The 18,167-nt window shown below is 46.2% G+C and overlaps 1 protein-coding gene across 1 annotated transcript in view; it reads right to left on the reverse strand.

Moving 5' to 3' along the window:
* LOC115480934 (protein unc-13 homolog A-like) overlaps positions 1 to 18,167 on the reverse strand; it is a 195,716-nt gene that overhangs the window by 60,110 nt on the left and 117,439 nt on the right. The window contains 8 exon segments of the mRNA XM_030219919.1: positions 1,486 to 1,571; positions 5,280 to 5,413; positions 6,300 to 6,434; positions 6,576 to 6,665; positions 7,957 to 8,025; positions 11,756 to 11,906; positions 13,084 to 13,247; positions 16,193 to 16,308. Of these exon segments, the coding sequence (XP_030075779.1) occupies positions 1,486 to 1,571; positions 5,280 to 5,413; positions 6,300 to 6,434; positions 6,576 to 6,665; positions 7,957 to 8,025; positions 11,756 to 11,906; positions 13,084 to 13,247; positions 16,193 to 16,308 (945 nt within the window).

Below are 18,167 nucleotides of genomic sequence, written 5' to 3' on the forward strand. Positions count from 1 at the left end.
TAGTCCGGTCATTGGCTATGTCGCGTGTCTATCTTTGGCCGCTATAACTTAGCCAGTTAGCCAATGAATATTGGCTTAAATGGCTATATAAATAACTAGGGTTACCATATTTGCAGAGACAAAAAAAAGGACACAAAAAAGAAAATGTCACCCACCCCCGGTCTACCCCCTGGCCCTGCCCCAGCCCACCCCTGACCTTGCCGCATAGTCACCTTGCCCCCCCCCCCCCCCCCAAGAAAGCCAGATTCTATAAGTAATGAAAATACTGGTAAAAGTAACAGAAATGCATTTCTTCCATACTCTGCTAAATATAAAATTAGAAAATATGTACATTTCCAAAAAAGCAAACATCCATGAGCAGCATGTCCCCCTCTCCTCTCTTCTCCATCCCTTTCTATCCATGTGCTGTATTTCTCCCTTTTCCCTTCCCCCCTCCTTATATGTTCCCATCACCAATCTTTTTTCTAGCCCCCCTCCCTCCCTGCACCTACACTCCATCTACCGTTTTTATAGCCCCTCCCTCCCTCCTTCCCTCCTCCACCCATCCACACACAACTCCATCCATCCTCCCCCCCCCCCCCCCCCACTTGAAGTCTCGGCAACCATTTTCAAGAAGTGACAGCAGCGGACAGGAAAGAGTAGGGTTCTTTCCTGCCCTGATGAGGCCACTAGACCACCAGGGTGCATTACAGTAGGTTCGGAGGGGGGCCTTAGATATGCATGTATATTTTAAGGCGTGAGCAATTATGCCAGCCATAGAGCATTACCGTATTTTCACTCATATAAGCTACACCATAGTATAAGCCGCAGATTTTCTGCCTTCATGTAAATGTGCCTCTGCATAAGCAATGAAATCCCCAGTGCTTGCTTGCTTTTTCACTTTGCACCAGTTACAACAGGGGATTTTGGAAAGCCACATGCCTGCTAAAAGGTTTAAAACTATTGTTAATTTTTAGAGTTTAGCAGAGACATGGTAAAGAGCAGATGGATAACAGCATATCCCACTATTTACTGTGTGCCCACTTACGCCTAATTTGCATACCATGTTCCTTTAATTATATGTGGGTACATGATAATTATATTGTCTGACTCCCGTTCAACGCAAACACACAAAGACCGTTATGCTGGGTGCATACTAATCTTTAGTATACGGGTCCCAATATTTGGGAAATTATAATGAAAAATCATCTCCTATAAGCAGGAACATGCAAGCTGAATTTGCAAGTTTTCCCCCATATGTGCACACAAAAGACTGCCTTGTGCACTCATGCATACACAAAGAATCATTATTCCACAAATCCTAAACAATACTTTTAATAACACATAAGCTCTTGCAGCTTTGTAGTGGTATCTGAATATGAGTATGAAGAGGTGCATCCAGTATCCATCCCATATACAGCAGGAGAGTGTAGCTGAGACTAGCGATAGGCTGTATTTCTGTAGGAGAGGGGAGTATATTGAAATGAAAGGAGATGCTTTACTCACCCTCCATTGCATATTTCATATCCTGAGCAAAAAGGTTCCACATCACTTCAGCACTTATCTTTCCCACGTTCAGCTCCTGGGGGAACCTGGAGATCATTGAGAAGAGGAAGGAGAAAAAGAAATATTAGAGAGGAAGGGAAAAGGAAGAGAAGAAGCAGGAAAAGGGAAACCGGAGCAGACAGGACTGAGGCCCAGATGCATTAACCCTTCGTAAAAAATCTCGAAACGTAAAACTGCTTACCGATTTCGAAAGTACGAGCAATGCAGGAAAAACGCACCGTAGAAAATTTCGGAAGAGTACTCAGAAGTCGGATGCATGAAAATTTCGGAAATCCGTTCGGAAATGCATATGCACGGATCAACGTGGCTAACCTATGTGTATGTAACATCATAGGCGTGCGTCCACGACGTGTAATAGTCGAGTCGCAGCTTTTTAAAATCACAACTACCGAGCGCTGTGACTTGATTGTTGTGTGTTGTTCTCTGTGCTTGCAATATTTAATTGGTAAGAAAGACGTTTACAAAGTTAAAATTTTGATTTTTAGTAAATTGCGTTGTTTTCCACATGTTATTTTTTTTTTTTGCTTTCGCTGTGTACCGTGTGGTTTCAGGCACTCTGCTTTTTTATGGGTAGTTTTCCTACTAAACAGATGATAAGTTTGCAGTCATGCTCCTGTTGTTTCATTTCACATTTTCTTGCTTCGAAGGTGCTGCCATGTTATTGTTCCTTTATGCTGCATTTTATTATTGTCCAAGGTGTGTGGCGTGTAACATGTGGTTCCCACAATTTTGGTCCATAAGTGTTCCTAGGTGATTAAATTGTTTTGGGGTGTATTTTTGTGCCATTTTTGTGTGCATTGACGTGTTACGATGGATTTGTCTGACAGCTTTGGCCTGAACGACAGCTTCAACTCCTCGTTAAATCTTTTGCGGTAAATAAATTGTTGTAAGCGTTGGTATGGTTGGTGCATTGCGATTTGTTCATATTCAATTGGAAGTGACTCGTTTGCATCCCGTTTTCGTTGTCTGCTATCGGCTTCGGAAAAGGGCCCTTAATGCATGAGACGGTGGGAAATTTCATCGTTCAGCGGCCGTTAAAGGGTCATTACAGTTTTGTGCATCTAGGCCTCAGACTATATGGTGATTGGCTATCAAAGAAAATGCTACAAGGGAGGTTTCAGGTCCACGATACCTTCAGAATGATCCTGAAGGGCTCCAATTCATGTGACTTCTGAATTTTCTGTGCTAATCTCTCAACAGGGGAGTTTGTTAAATGGGTAACATTTACAGGCAGATGTTCAAAACTCTGGCGCTGTACAAAACAGCGCTGGAAAATACCACCATGATACCACTGAAAAAGAACTTCCCAATGCTCAGAGCTAATGGTACGCAAATTTTACGTGCACTGTTAGCTCTGAGCATTGGAAAGTAAGGGGGGAGGGAGGGACGTGCCCAGCACATGTGTGCGAGACTTGTGCGTCATGGGTCTCCACTGGACAGCAATTCGGGGCAGGAAGGAAGGGACTCAGCAACCCCATAGACAGAGCCAGGCTGTTTAAACAGGTACCGCTAGCAAACATTAGAGGCTTGTGCTATGAAAGAGAGAAAGATGTGTCTTCATACATAAATATCTCAGGTCACATCACTGTGCACTAGCAGAGCCTCCATGCAAGTCCCCTAGGGATTATTTTTTATCCATGGTGCTGATTCTCAATGGTTCCAAAGGGAAATGCTTGGGGGCTTGGTAACTTTTAGCCTCCTTTTTTCTATTTCCCCAGTCTAGTCTGCTTCCCCTCCTGCCTTAATGCCAGCTCCGAGCTCGCGTAGGGTTTAAGGCGGTAGAGAACCGTTGTTCAGCGCGCTGTATTTCTGAGCATGGGGCGGGAATGGAAAAGAGCGTTAATGCACACATTAGCATGCATGAGCATTCTACTTGCCTTGATTGGATGCGCGCTCATTTGTTCTGGTACTCCGGGCCTTTGAACATTAAGCACAGGTAAATGCAGGCATTAGTCCGGTGCTAATGGCCTCTAGCGCCTGCGTTTACCTATGAGCATTGGGGCCTCAGAGTGTGTATTTGAGACAGAGGTGGGGAGAGATAGAAAAACTCCCCAGGGCTGCCAAGAGGACCCTCCCTTGCATAGAGGCGGGGGGGGGGGGGGGAATTCCCCGGTCCTGGTTCTTCAAGGGGGGTCCAGCACTGGGGTTTCTCTCTTTCCTGCTCCTGATGGGACCCAGGTGATCGCATCCTGACAGGAGCAGGAGAGAGAAAACTCCAGCGCCGGGCCACTCTTGGAGGCTGGGGAGGACCTGGAGAAGCAGACACAGCAGGCTGGCGGGGGTTCCCCCCCAGGCCCCGCCAGCAGAAAAGATCTTCCTCCAGTGCTGCTCTTCTTCACTCTGCCGCATTGCCTGCCAAGTGACTGCTTTTCCCCTCAGGCTGCGCATGCTTGGTTTTGAAACCGAGCATGCGCGACGTGAGAAAAAGCAGCCGAGGGGCTTGGGGGGGGGGGGGGGCAGTGGTGGCCCTGCCCCAGGCTCGGCTCAGTCTCTTGGCAGCCCTTTAACTCCCTATCACAATCACAAGAGTGTTCAGTGCAGAGAAATACTCCGTAAATGCAGACACTGTTAGTTTGACCAAGCTCACCACAAGTCATGGTGAACTCCAGAATAAATGGAAGGTTCACAAGTGTACACCAAAGGACACTAAAGGGGTAATTTTATAACAGAATGCCTACACAAATTCCTAAAAGTGTGCCTGTTTTATAAAGGTAACATATGTGCCTTTATGAAATAGGCTCCCAGAATGATCTCCAATAGCACACAAACAAATTTACACCTGTTCTAGGGCAGATGCAACTATGTGTGTGTATTGTATGCATGAAGTGGCGTAGCTACGGGGGGCCATAGGGGCCTGGGCCCCCTCAAACTGGCTCAGGGCCCCAAGTTTAGCTGGTGGGGGACCCCAACTCCCACCAGCTAAGGCGTCTGTCCCACGCTGGTCTTACATTGATGGCGCCCTGTCTTGTTTTTCAGCACCGTTCATGGACGTTTTAATGAAACTGAGCATGCTCGCTGCTCAGTTTCATTAAAATGAGCATGCCGTGCATGGTGCTGAAAGCAGGACAGGGCACCAGCAATGTAAGACCAGCGCGGGACAAACGGTTTAGCTGGCGGGGGTTGGGGACCCCCGCCAGCCAAGGTACCTTGTGGCGGCGGTGAGCTGCTGAGTGGGGGGGGGGGGGTATCAGAAGCGGCAGCGGCGGGGAGGCAGAAATGGCAGTGGCGAGGAGACAGAAGTGGCATCAGGAGGGTAGCAGCAGGGAAGTGGGCCAAAATGTCCCCCCCCCCCCCCCCCCCCCACCTTGGGCTCTGGCACCTCTCCTGTCGAGATCTGGCTATGTCTCTGTATGTAAGTACACTGCAACTCCACTCTAGCTGTGCTCAGACACAACCATGGGAATGCTTACACGTGGATCACGTAAAAGTACATATATACCTGAGAACATGTGTACTGGTATGATGGGATTTACCCACCCAGTTTTCTAAGAGCCATTTTTTAATATGTAGAAATACTACTACTACTACTACTTATCATTTCTATAGCACAGCCATGGGAATGCCGACACGTGGATCACACAAAAGTATACATAAACATGAGAACATGTGTACTGGCATGAGGAGATACACCCACCCAGTTTTCTAAGAGCCATTTTCATGTGTCAAACATGCTTTATACTCAGAAAATGCTCTATAAAATGATCTCCTATGTTACCTTTATGATTGATACTCACTGGTTGAGGCAGGGAGTATATGAATTCTTGTCCTCTTCTATGATTGACACAATCAAAGTGATCAGCTTGGACCAGAAGTCCAGATTCTTGATGCTGGGTCCCTGTTCTTCGGGTGGAACCTCCCCTTTCTTCGCCTGTGAAAATAAAAAATGGACGTTTACAATCTGAGAGCAACCAGCTGGCCAGTTCATTTGCTTCCTCCAGGACACAGCTGCCTCTGATCTGGGGTGATGAGAACATTTTTCCTTTTGACTGCATCGTTCATAGGGCTTCAAATGCCCATGCAACAGGAAACCCAAAGAAAGGACAACAAAAGCCTGCAAGAAGGAACTCTGCGGCTGCAGTGCAAACCATGCTGCCATGCAGGCCGACCCCCAGTATATATCTCTCAAGCTTGCTCCTCCTGAAATCACCTCTAAACCATTATCTATGGAGGCAGAGGAAGTTCTCGAATGGGGAAAAAAAATGAAACCAGCCATAAAAGTGTTGAGATGCAGTTCACTTACTCACTGCTTTAAGTTTACCAGGGGCTCTAAGGGCATCAGATGGGTGAATAGCTTTGCGTGCTTGCTGCAGAGCACTCCTTGATTTTCAGCAAACAGCAAGGCTTTACAAAATTGATCTGCCCTCGCTAAGTCTATGAAAAAAGAAAGAAAGGTGGTGTGGGGGAAGACTGGGAAGGTGATGCATTTCACAGAGCTGCAGAAAACAGTTTAATCCAGAGCTTTCCTTAGGGGATAGTTATTCACACTTTGAAGTCTTTATTTATTATGGAAGCTCATCTACAGGGAGATGAATCCTGTATCGCTGGAATCTCTTCAAAGGCATGAGACATAAGGAGAAATTCCTGGGACAGCGAGCTTAACCTGTTGGAAAGATGCAGGCTTTGGGAGAGACTAAGCCTTGATCCCCAGCTGTCCAGGGACAATAAAAAGATAAAGAAAAGAAGCTAAAAGGAAAAAAAAGAGGAAGCTGTGGTGACACTAGGGACTGTATGACAAGTGGACCCGCCATGCTCACAGGGTCAGTTTGGTACTCGCGGCTGTACAGCTCATGGCAGTTGTTGAAAATGTACTCATAGGTGGAGTTCAGGCACGCTTTGACACAATCCTTCACCACCTGACTAGCCCGAGGTGGACTCTGCAGCTCCTGAACCTGTGGAGGGTAGGGTGGGGACGAGTGGGCAGACACAAAAGGCACAATTTAGTCACATAGGAGAATAATCTGGCCCTTTGCCATGCCTGCATGCACTTTCCCTCTCCTCCATCCCTTCCACCCAGGAATGCAAGTCTTTACCTTCATCCTGAAGAAGGTAATGCTGGTTAGAAGGTCCACTGTCGACTTGAGGTCCTGAAGCCTTTCTGGGCTGCTGGCTGGGAAGTTATTCTGCCAAAACAGAAGAGGAGACCCGAGTCTGCAATCAGTGGAAAAAGGTCAGATGGAAGATTCATGCGTAAAACTCTTGCAAATTGCTGGTCATCCCATGGCAATCCAAGACAACATTTTGTCTTAGTACTGGAGCTACAAAGGCAGCAGAAGGGGTGCAGTGGAGGGGACTCAGAACCCTTCTGGTAAAGAAATGGCACAAAGGTATGGAATAATACATGTCCGGGTGCTCATGTATACTCTCACACAAGTTTGGATGAAACCATCCTCCACTTAGAACTAGAGGCATCATAGGCACTCGGGTTTTTTCTGTAATTAGAGGAGAAAGTGTGTGTGTGGGGGGGGGGGGGGGGACTTACAAGCCCATGGAAACAAGCAATGAGAGGGTAACTTTATAACAGGTTGCCTAGGTCAGGAGGCCAAGTAGGTACCTCTAGCAATCTTATTTTATAAAGACACGGAGGTGTCTACAGGGCCGATATTTAGATCGTGGGAGTTAGTCCATTTCCGGTGACTGGCATTGAATATCTGGTTTATTTTTAGCTAGTTTGAACTTAACCAGCCAAGCCAATATTCAGTGCTGGCTGATTAAGTTCAAATGGGCCAAAGGTATTCCAGCTATGTCTGTGACCAAAAATGGTCACCAAACCCACACTAAAAATCAGCAGATAGCTGGTTATATCACTCAATATAACCGGCTAGTCACTAGCTGGCAATATTCAGCAGGAGATAGCTGACTATCTCCCATTGAATATCATTAGATAGCTGGCTAAATACCATTTAACTGGCCATGTGCCATTCCTGGACAGTTAAATACTTTTGAATATCGGGGGGTATGTGTTTATCTAAAATTCAAGTACAAATGCTGCTGAAATCATGGCTAAAATGGGGCTGTTTACATTTACACATGTTCTTGAACTGCTGTAAATGTATGCAGCTGAAGTAGACATATGGGTGTGTATTTTATAACCTGTGTGCATATGTTATAACTCCACCCTTGCTCTGCCCAAACTCCTCCCCCAAACACGCCTACACCCAGTTTGAAGTCAAGTAGTCACCTACTTGTCACAGTATGTACTTGTCCTTTTAAAGAGACATTTCTGCATGTATATATGCACGAAAATCCTTTAAAAAATGACCCCCCCTATAGGTCAACTCTTGTAACCAATACTAAATGGAACTTATCTGAGATGGGATGAAGGTGATCGTGATTGGATATTGTGGCTTAGAAAATGGTCCCTGCATTCTGCATAGTTCTGAATGTGATCTGCAGACATTATTTTGGCCTTACCCGGTACATGGAAAGATCGATCCGTAGGGAGTTGTGTAGCTGGTCTAGGAGCTTCACAAACCTCTCCTTCTGTTGAAAGATATGAAAACCATATCAGACAAGAATATAAGACGATATACAGAGAGAGACGGTGCAGCTGGCTCAAACCTCCAAGAAGGCTGAAGTGGCCCTGGCTTTAATCCTGTAACATCAATGATTACAGGGCAGCTGAATGGCTTAGACAACAGCTTGTCTAGGCTTGGTAGCTGTTTAGGTTATTATAAAGCTTAGTGGTAATAAATGGGAGAAAGTCTGGGTCCTGGATTAAGTGTTGATTCTGGTAAGAATGAAAGAGGAAGATAACAGCTGATTAGCTGAGGTGAATTTAATTTAAACATGAGTGGGACAGATATAGACAGCAGTAGCATGAACAGGGTTGGAAAGTTGGGTAAAGACATGGGTGGAGGAGGAGAAGTTGATGGGGGCAGGTGTACATTTAAATCTGGGAATTTATGTGCTCATCTACCCAAAGTAGTAGAGAATCAGAGAAGACTAGATAGTCCACTGGTCCTACTTTGTCATTGCCTATTTTAGGCTGAATTTTCAAGAGTTAGCTGGCTCGATCCAATATGTGAGGTGCACTGTTCCCTGTAAGCTGAGCGGGAGTCCTCCACTTACAGTTCTGCCAGTGGATGGTGCTATTTCACTGCCACATTTTCAATAGTAAGGGACAGGCAAGCTCTGCAGGACTCCAGGGAACCTGTCTGTTTCAAACGATTGAAAGCACAATATTGAAATGCCACCCCCTACTGGCAGAAATGCAGTTGGAGGACTCCCGCTCAACTTAGAGGGAACAGTGGTAAGCTGGGGCAGGGGGAGGGGGAAAGAAGCTAAGCAGGTAATTTCGTTTTTCCAGGTGACTAGATTTAGCTGCTTCAAAAGCAGACAGCCCTAGATGCAGATATTCAGCCTGTGGCTGTCAGTGGTTTTTAAGCCGGTGACAGCTATGAGCTGAATTAAGCTTGGGCCATGACTAACCTCTAGCATTGAATATCCAGGGAAGGGCGGTCATCCAGGCAATGACCAACATTTAGTCCAGTGCCCGGTTAGCTTGGTGGATAAAGTTAGGACAGCTTTATTGCTGTCCTAACTTTATGCACTTACTTAACTGGTAAGCAGACTGAATATCTCTGCTAAAGTGGTTAAGTTCCACCACTTGACCACATCAGCACTAACCAGAGAGTGCCAGGAAGGACAGAGGCAATATTCCGTGGTGCTGCCTGCTTAAATGCCACTGAATATTGGTGGATGGTCAGCTCAGCAGCGTTTAACAGGGCAGAGCTCCTTCTGGCCAGTTATATCCTTTTACATATTGAGCCCCCTTCGCTCGCATGGCAAGCCTCAATCTAGCCAGTTGGATTTGGCTGGTTAGGTTTAGACTAATATTCACCCTTAAATATGCATAACTTGGCTAGGTCAGCTGCTCATCGGGGCTTTGAAAATCAGCCCCATGTAGCTAAATTTTGAGGGTGTTTTTGTTAGACAGGTTACCCACTCTGATAGTTCAACAAGTGTATCTCTCACCTTACAGTGCAAAGGTTCCAGTCTTGAGATTCCTCTCCAGTGAAATACTTTGGCAATGTAGTGAAAAGTACGTCTTTTACTGGGATCTGAATACTTTCAATGCACAACTGATTCAAAGGTGATCTGGCTAAGTTTTATGCAGAAAACGTTTATTGGAATCAGTACTATATCTGGTCTCCAGAGAAAAGTGCTGATCCCAAAAGTTTTAAACCAGTTTCTGCATTTGTATTCCCCACGATTACCATGTGCAGAGAGAGGTCGACATTGAGCCAGGAGTCAATATTCAATGGCTCTTAACCAGACAGTGTCATCTGACTACCACACTACCTGTCAGTTTGTGCCAGGGCCAAGGAGGTTTAATTGACAGGAGATGGCATCACATAACAAGGCTGAAGCCATAGCCTCCATCTTGATACACCCATAGCAAAGCAAACTATTGGTCCACAGCAAGCCACACATATGCAGTCTTTATTTCTAATAAGTGTTTGCTATTGTTTTGGGTGACTCAATACGACGGCAAACTCCACCTACTGGCTTCAGGACAGATAATGGGTCAAGCACGCTCTCACTGTCTCCTGTCAATTAAACCTCCTTGGCCAAGGCAGTCCGGGGACGGAGCTAGGAGTTATGCGGGCACCATTCATTTTCAGTGTTGGTGCCCACAAAGCTAACTAGGTAAGTTGGACAGCAGAAAAGGCGGTCTTTACTTTGCCTGGTTAGCACTAAATATCAGCTGCACCTGCATAACATCTGGGCACTGCCGATGACCTGAATATTCAGTGCCAGTGCCCAGATATGGCCTAGCACTGAATATCCAGGTCTAATTTAGCTGGCTCAATATTGACCTGAGAGTTAGGAAATTGGAGGAAGCTTGGACTGTACAACTAATGCAACAGAGCCCAGCCTCCTGGTAATTTCTCCTCAGAATTGAAGAAGGAGGAACTGCTGCTCACAAAAAGAGGCGGGGACTTCTGATACACTCCTGAGACAGGTGAGGAATAAAATCTGGGGGGGTAGATATTCAATGGGGTTTAAGCGGGCAGAAGAGATCCTGGCCACTTAAATGCCACTCAGCAGGTTGTCCCCAGATATTCAGCACTGTGTGGTTAGTGCTTGGACAGTCTGTGGGCAGAGTTGGGGAGCATCCAGTAGTTATGTGGGCACCAGCCATATTCAGAGCTGGTGCCCATCTGTGGCATAGCCATGGGTGGGCCCGGGTAGGCAGGAGCCCACCCTGTTTCACTTCAGGCCCACCCAGCAGTGATGCACATTGTTGGTGCAGCTGGCAGAGATCCCCGGGCTCTGCCAACTGAAAAGGGGAGTCCCCCAAGCAGTCTTATCTCCACAGCAGTCAGCAGCGCATTTCCAGCTGCCAATGCCGGGGGGCATGGGGGATGCTGGTTGAACTGAGCATGTGCAGGAGGGGGGCACTCTTCAGCTGACAGGGCCTAGGGATCCCTGCCAGCCAAAGTATTCATCTTTACTGCTTTTTGGGGGGAGGGGGGACAGAGAGGAAATGTGTGGGTCATGCTCACCCAGTCCAGTCCACCCCTATGCCCACCCAAAAATTGAGGTCTGGCTATGCTACTGGTGCCCATATAGCCAACCAAGCAAATAGTACTGCACAAACGCCAGTCTTATCTTTGTCTGCTTAACTATACAGGTGCTGCCTCTAACTATCATCCAACATCTACATAACTTCTGGATCAGCAGCTGACCTGGCTATTCAATGCTGGTGTCCGGACATGGCCCTCGGCATTAAATATACAGGTTAGCTTCAGCCTGCAGGTGCCAGTGGCTTTAAAACTGGTGAATACTGGGGGTAAATTTTAACACAGAAAGGAGGCTCTGGAATGAGGGGTGATAGGGTGAGGATGAAAGGGGCAGGATTGGGAGCAATCTAATGAAGTATATCTTTATGGAAAGGATGATGGATGCATGGAACAGCCTTCCAGTGGAGGTGGTAGAGATAAGGACAGTATCTGAATTCAAAAAAGCCTGGGACAAGGACAGAGGATCTCTCAAGGAGTTAGTGTAGATGAGCAGACTGGACAGACCATGTTTCAAGGAGTGGTTCTTCTCTTGAGAAGCAGAACTAGGTCTTCCACCACTCCTCGCTGAAAGAACCTTCTTTCCCTCTCCCATCCTTCATAATGTTCATTCTGCAGTTGTTTCTGAACCGGGCTCAGCCTGGCTGCCATAAAAACCTTCATCCCGGGTCTCCTGAAAGCCTTACCCCAAAATTGGAAGCTGAAAAGCGATCTGAGGCAGATACGTTGGTGGAGGCAGTGGTGTGGGCATAGTAAGCGTTGATGTTGGCCAGAAGGGTACTCATCACTGCAGGGACCCCAGGGCACATGTACTTAGAAGACAAGCAGGCAAAGTGGCTGAAAAGGTTTAAAAAAATGACAGTGATGAATATACTCAGAGGTGCAAGGTGGAAAGAACTTTCAGGCTGCAACATTCACAGAAGTATTTCAAGGGCAGGGAATTCATCCAGCTTACAACCATAATCAGTATAACAAATGCATTAAATGAAATGAAAATTCAGGCATCCAAGCAAACAATTCGGGCACCCTGTGAATTAGAGGAAGCGTCTGAGTGAAAGACATTGCCCCATGGCAAATCATCTTTTAGCCCAATATATATCCAAGTACAGACTTTTACAGTCAAGTTCTCCCTATTCATATCATTCCAAACTGCTTCAAAATTATCACGAGAAAGATTGTTCACCTCTGACTAATCAGTGAGTTTCTGTACCACTGCATGCAGTCCATTTGCTTTCTCTCTGTCCATCCAACCCACTATCCCTTCCATTCTTTGTTTCCTCCTTCCCAGGGCCGGTCTTAGCAATTGCGGGGTCCTGGGCAGACCAGTTCAGTGGGACCCCCAGCCCATGCCCACACCCACCCACCCCCACCATAAGCCATAATTTATCAGTTTAAAAGAAGGTTTAGAGCTCTCGGAACCCCACCTCACCCCATACCTTGATATGCATCTACCTCGTTTCAGTAGAGAGCTGCAGACAGCAGCAGCAATTTTCATATCCTGTCAGCTGCTGAGCCCAGAGCCTCCTCGCTGCTGCGTCCCACCCTGGCAGAAGCAGGAAGTGACATCAAAAGGAGGTGGGATGCAGCAGCGAGGAGGCTTTGGGCTTGGCAGCTGACAGGTTATGAAAATCACTTCCGCTGCCTGATGCTCTCTAATAAAATGTGGATGCACATTAAGGTACGGAGCAGGGAGGTGTTCCGAGACAGGAGGACAGATGTGCCACCAATGTGGAGCCCCTAGGAATGCGAGGCCCTGTGCGACTGCCCCTGTAGCCCCTGCCTAAGACCGGTCCTGCTTAGTCCCTCCCACCTACTTTTCTTTCTTGTCACACGCATTTGTCTTTCCCTTCTATCCATCCTTCCCATCTATCTCTCCTTCCTTTACATCTAGCATCTCACCTCTCTTTTTCTCTTGTGAGTCCGTTTCTCTCATCACTCTCACTCACCCAATTCATCACCACCCTACCATCATCTCATCCATCCATTTCCTTGGAGGCTGGTGCCATAGTCTTACGTCATGGCCTGGTAGATGGACTCTACTCCATATCTCATTGCAAACTCATCCACTATCTCCTGGGCAGTTTCATCAAAGTACACCTTCCAAGCATCATCCCCCTTCGCATCCGGGATTTTCACTACGCCGTTGTTCTGTACGTCCGTTAGGAAGTGGAATAAGTTCTAAATGATGGCAATGGAAAGCAAAAAGGATGAGGAGTGTGTGTGATAAAAAGTAGAAGGTAATATTCCTCCACACTTTCCATCTCTCTCTCAAATTGTCTGGTCCTCCAACCTTTCCATCCCATCCCCTGCTTTCATAATTTGCAGGATGCACTAGAGTTTTGAAGGGAGAGGTTTCATGCTAATTTTGAAACAGATCATTTTATTTATTTATTGGGATTTATTAACTGTCTTTAAGAAGAAATTCACCTGAGGCGGTGTACAGTAGGTACCATTTAACATAAAACTTATCATTTTGTTAACTGTATAACTATAGTAAAATAACCAAGAAGAAACATAAATACAGTAAATGAGGTAAGCTTGAAAACAGTAAATTGAAACCTAATAATAGAACTACTATGAAACAGTATCAAAAATATACACATTTAACAGCACTGGAATTGAAATACCAGAGATATAATACAATGTTAGTATAATACTAATGATACACCTAATTAACATGCATTAGAACATTCAACATAGATATGATGCTAGAGATTTTTTACAATATGGCTTACCATATAGCTAAGGGACCAAGAGCAGATATATGATGGGAACTAGATACGTGCTACAGTCTGCTGGGATAATTTGATGGTTTGTTAAACTCAAGGCAAGTCCAGAAAAATCAATGTGTTGTTTTTCTCTCTGACTTTTTTATGATGAACATTTTCATCTCCATACCACATCTTTTACATTCAAACTTTGCCCTTTTATAAGCCTGGACTTTCACCCAGGCAATTGGCTACATTGCCAAATTGTAAGGTGCCGTCTGATCGTACAGCAAGCACTGAGCTAGAGCACAAACTGACCACAGAGCCAGATGGTGGCTCATCTACAACAGAAGGGCTATGAGTGCAGGGCCTGTGAGCTGCTATATGCTCCGCCCCTCACATGGTTTCCTTACTAACAGGAAGTCAGTGTTGAAGGAGGCAGATGTGAGCATGTGCCAGCTAATACTCCTTGTGCTGACTAAACTTTCTATTGAAGTCATGGGCCAGACAGGACAGGAGGGGAGGAGATTGGTAGGTCCAGAAAGAGTGTGTATAGGTAGGAAGGATATGTAGAAGGGGAGGACCCAAGCAGAGGCACTTTGAATCCCCATCCCTTGTTCTCCAATATTTCTCCAGGGGTTATCACCTTCCCCAAAGAGTGCTTACGGAAACCAGCACCCTACCTAAATCCAAATTTCCCCCTTTACTAAGCATTTCAGAGCTCCACAGCTTCAGAGCTATGGTTTTCAATTCTGGAAGGATATAGAGAGACTGGTGACAAATAATGCAGGGTCTACATCAACTAGGGTTACCATAAGTCTGGTTTTACTTGTAGATGTCCTCTTTTTGAGCACACTGTGGGACGGACGGCGGGTTCTTCCAGCCTGCCTGTTTGTCCAGGTTTGTGGACAAACGGGCAGGCTGGAATCTCCCACCTGTACGTCCCACAATGTCCTCAAAAAGAGGACAAGTAAGTCTCCTGCTTGCTACTGGTTCTGCTTCAAAATGGCTGCCTAGACTTCAAGCAGCGGCCTCGCGAGACTTCTAGAAGTCTTGCATGGTCACCACTTGGAGTGGAGGAGTGGCCTAGTGGTTAGAGCACCGGTCTTGCAATCCTGAGGTGACTAGTTCAAATCCCACTGCTGCTCCTTGTGATGTTGGGCAAGTCACTTAACCCTCCATTGCCTCAGGTACAAACTCTGCCCTCCTGGGACAGAGAAATATCCAGAGTACCTGAATGTAACTCACCTCAAGCTACTACTGAAAAAGGTGTGAGCAAAATCTAAATAAATAAATAAACCGTTTTGAAGCTGCAATGGCATCACCAGGCAGGAAAAAGTGTGGTCCTTTCCTTCCCCAAAGAGGCTACTTAGACTACCAGGGCACGGAAAGAGAGGGAATGTGGGTAGAGGGTAGGGGGGTGAGGGATGTGTAAAAAAAAACAATGGGTGGAGGGATGCTGGAAAAAGATTTTGGGGGGAGGGAAATATATAGAAGGGGATGGCTTGCTTTGGGGGAGGTCAACTCAAGGTGACTGTGTGGCGTGGGGGTGGGGAGGGATTGTGAAAAAGGTGGGGGTGGGGAGGGGGCATGGCGGGGAGGGGTGTGCCTATTGGTGTTCTCTTTTTTGTCATGGCAAATCTGGTAACCCTAACATCAAGAACCATATGTTACTGTGTTGTAGGATCTTATCTATTGTATTTTGTTCTGTTTTATATTTGTTTGAGCTATATGTTAAGTTCTTTTATAAATAAATACACAATGATACTTAAAAGCCTAACTATGTATATGCTAGGAGAAAACAGGCATGGGAACATGACAGAGATGTTCAAATACCCAAGAAGGATAATTCTGAGCCAGCGCAGGAAGCTTGTGTGGTATTTTCTTTGAAATATTCACAGCCTGCTGGTCCCTACACTGGCTTTGCACCAGGTATCACTCCGTGCCCCATCCCTGTCTGGGAAAAATACCTGTGCAGTTGACAACCTCACAGCATGGGTACTTCTGTCCAGAGAAGGGGTTAATTTTGCAAGGGGGATTTCCTGTTGGTAAATATCTGAAAATCCCTTTGAAAAATTGCCCCTCCCCCACAAAGCTAGAAAAGCAAAAACAAAAAGCAAAGTTTTTCAACTAATTCTCTAGAACAAGAAGTCATGGTCTCAGGTTCCAGAATGGTGGGTGCACAAAGCGACCTCCCAGTGGAGGCAATAGGGAAAAATTCTCAATTGTGGACAAGTGAGTTGAAATGCAGCTGGGGTCTATGGCACTGCAGCAGGCCTTATCTGTTCTTATCCCAAAATTGAGTTGGAGCAGATACATAACAGGAACATTGATGCAGAGAGCACTTTATCTACAATTCCTCCTTGACGGATGGGGGTTACGAACAGCCAGATTTTCTCAGTCCTGCTCACTCACCTCATGTAAACAGGTGTACTGGACGTGGTACGGTGCCACTTTCTCCTCACCCTTTATCTCTACACTGATATGCAACCGAATGGCACCAGACACTGCTGATTTATCTGTCCGCTTATCTGAAGGCAGAATTGGGAGATTGCATAAAATCATTCATTCTTCAAAGCCAATCTGAAGCAAACAGCAGAACAATGAACAAGGGCAAAACTCTTGTTTGAAACCTGCAGGGAATGGCAGAATATGCCGTGTCTAGGACTCTAGGAAGGTTCTGGGCTGCTCTCCTAGACAAACTGTTCAGGGTACATTTCATGAGAGGTTTTGTTCCTCGCAAGGTTTCACCATTTCAGTTCTTCCTGTGGCATGCTCTGCCTCCCCTACATATACTTCATATGGATCAGTGCCCATTACAGTAACCCCCTCCCTCACCAGTCGCCTGCCAGTGCCACCTCTTATAGGGAGAGGAAGATTGCACAAGTGTAGCTTGGGAGGGCAAGAGAGTACTAGGACTTTGGATGGGGGGGAGGTTGAAAGCTGAATTACCTTTCCATAAAGTCACTGAGGCTGATATTCAGCCTGCATAAGTGCTGCGGTCGGCGCCATTTCTGATGACTGGCATTGAATATCTAGTTTCATTTTTGGCCACCAGAACTTAACCAGTTAAGCCGATATGCAGCGCTAACTGGTTAAGTTCCTAGCGGTTAAAGGTAGGGCTGCTATTTATATGGCCCTATTTAACCGCTTAACCCAGGGCTGAATATCGGTACTAACTGGCTATCTCCTGCCTAATAACAGCGCTTAGCCAGATAAATGCTATTTAACTGGCCATTAGCCAGTCAGTGCTGAATAATTTTTTTTGGTGGGGGGGGGGGGGGGGGGGGGACTGTAATTTCCCCATGGTAGAAGAAGGGGAAGTCTGGGGAAACATTTGAAAAAGGTATGGCAGCCCATCTCTCATGTCTTGTGAAGAATGCTTGGGACATCCAAAAGGCAACTGAAGCCGTGCTGGTTTGTTTTATTAATGCTCCCGTTCCAAGTGAATTCTGGAAGTTTTAGCCCTTCTCAGGCCCCGATGCTCAAAACTCCGCACCAAAACAACACCGAAAAATAACTTTCTAATGCTCAACACATTCTAATGCTCATTCTTTTGCTGGGCAGACTGGATGGACCATGCAGGTCTTTTTCTGCCATCATTTACTATGTTACTATGTTAATAGTATGCAAATCATCTGTGCGTTGTTAGCACACTGAGCATTAGGAAGTTAGGCAGCATGGTGCCTGGTGCATGCGCACAAGGTGAAGAGGGGTGGGGGCCAAAAAGAAAAAAGAATCCACGAGGTATTGCTAATTCTGCTCAGCCTTGGCCTCCCCCCCACCCCCGATACCAAGCACGCTTTACCTACCTTCCCAAAGCTGGGACCACCGTGAACTGCAGGTAAGATCACAGAGCACAGATATAGGAAGGTAAAAGAACTGAACTAAAGTTCATGACTTATTTTTCACTTACTTCCAAGTAGTTTCAGTACAATGGGCCTCATTTAAAATTTGGATCATGATAATTTAAAAAAGTACCCCAGTATCATCAATGAGCTCCTTTTTTTTCCTATGACGAATGTTTAACAGCTCTTCTCACTCCTCTGTTGAAAGATCGGTAACTGTGCCTGTTTAGACACCCTAACGCCAGCTCTGAGCTGGCATAGGGTTTGCGCCCTTGTTCCGTGAGCTGTTCTTCGAGCATCTGAGGGAATAGGAAATGGCCTCATTTGCCTGCTTTTAACTACATTAACATGCTACTTCCGCTGATCGTAGGCGAGCTTGTTGTTTCCCACGGTAAGGGCCTTTGAGCATTGTGTCTTAGTAAATGTGGACGTTAATGGCCTCTAGCGCCCACGTTTGCTTCTGAGCATCGGGCCACCAGAGACGCAGAGCAAACAAGACTACTCATACCAGAATGCACTAGGGTGGGAGCTGATGCCACTGA

Source organism: Microcaecilia unicolor, chromosome 11, assembly GCF_901765095.1.
Source record: "Microcaecilia unicolor chromosome 11, aMicUni1.1, whole genome shotgun sequence".
In the NCBI taxonomy this organism is placed as follows: domain Eukaryota; kingdom Metazoa; phylum Chordata; class Amphibia; order Gymnophiona; family Siphonopidae; genus Microcaecilia; species Microcaecilia unicolor.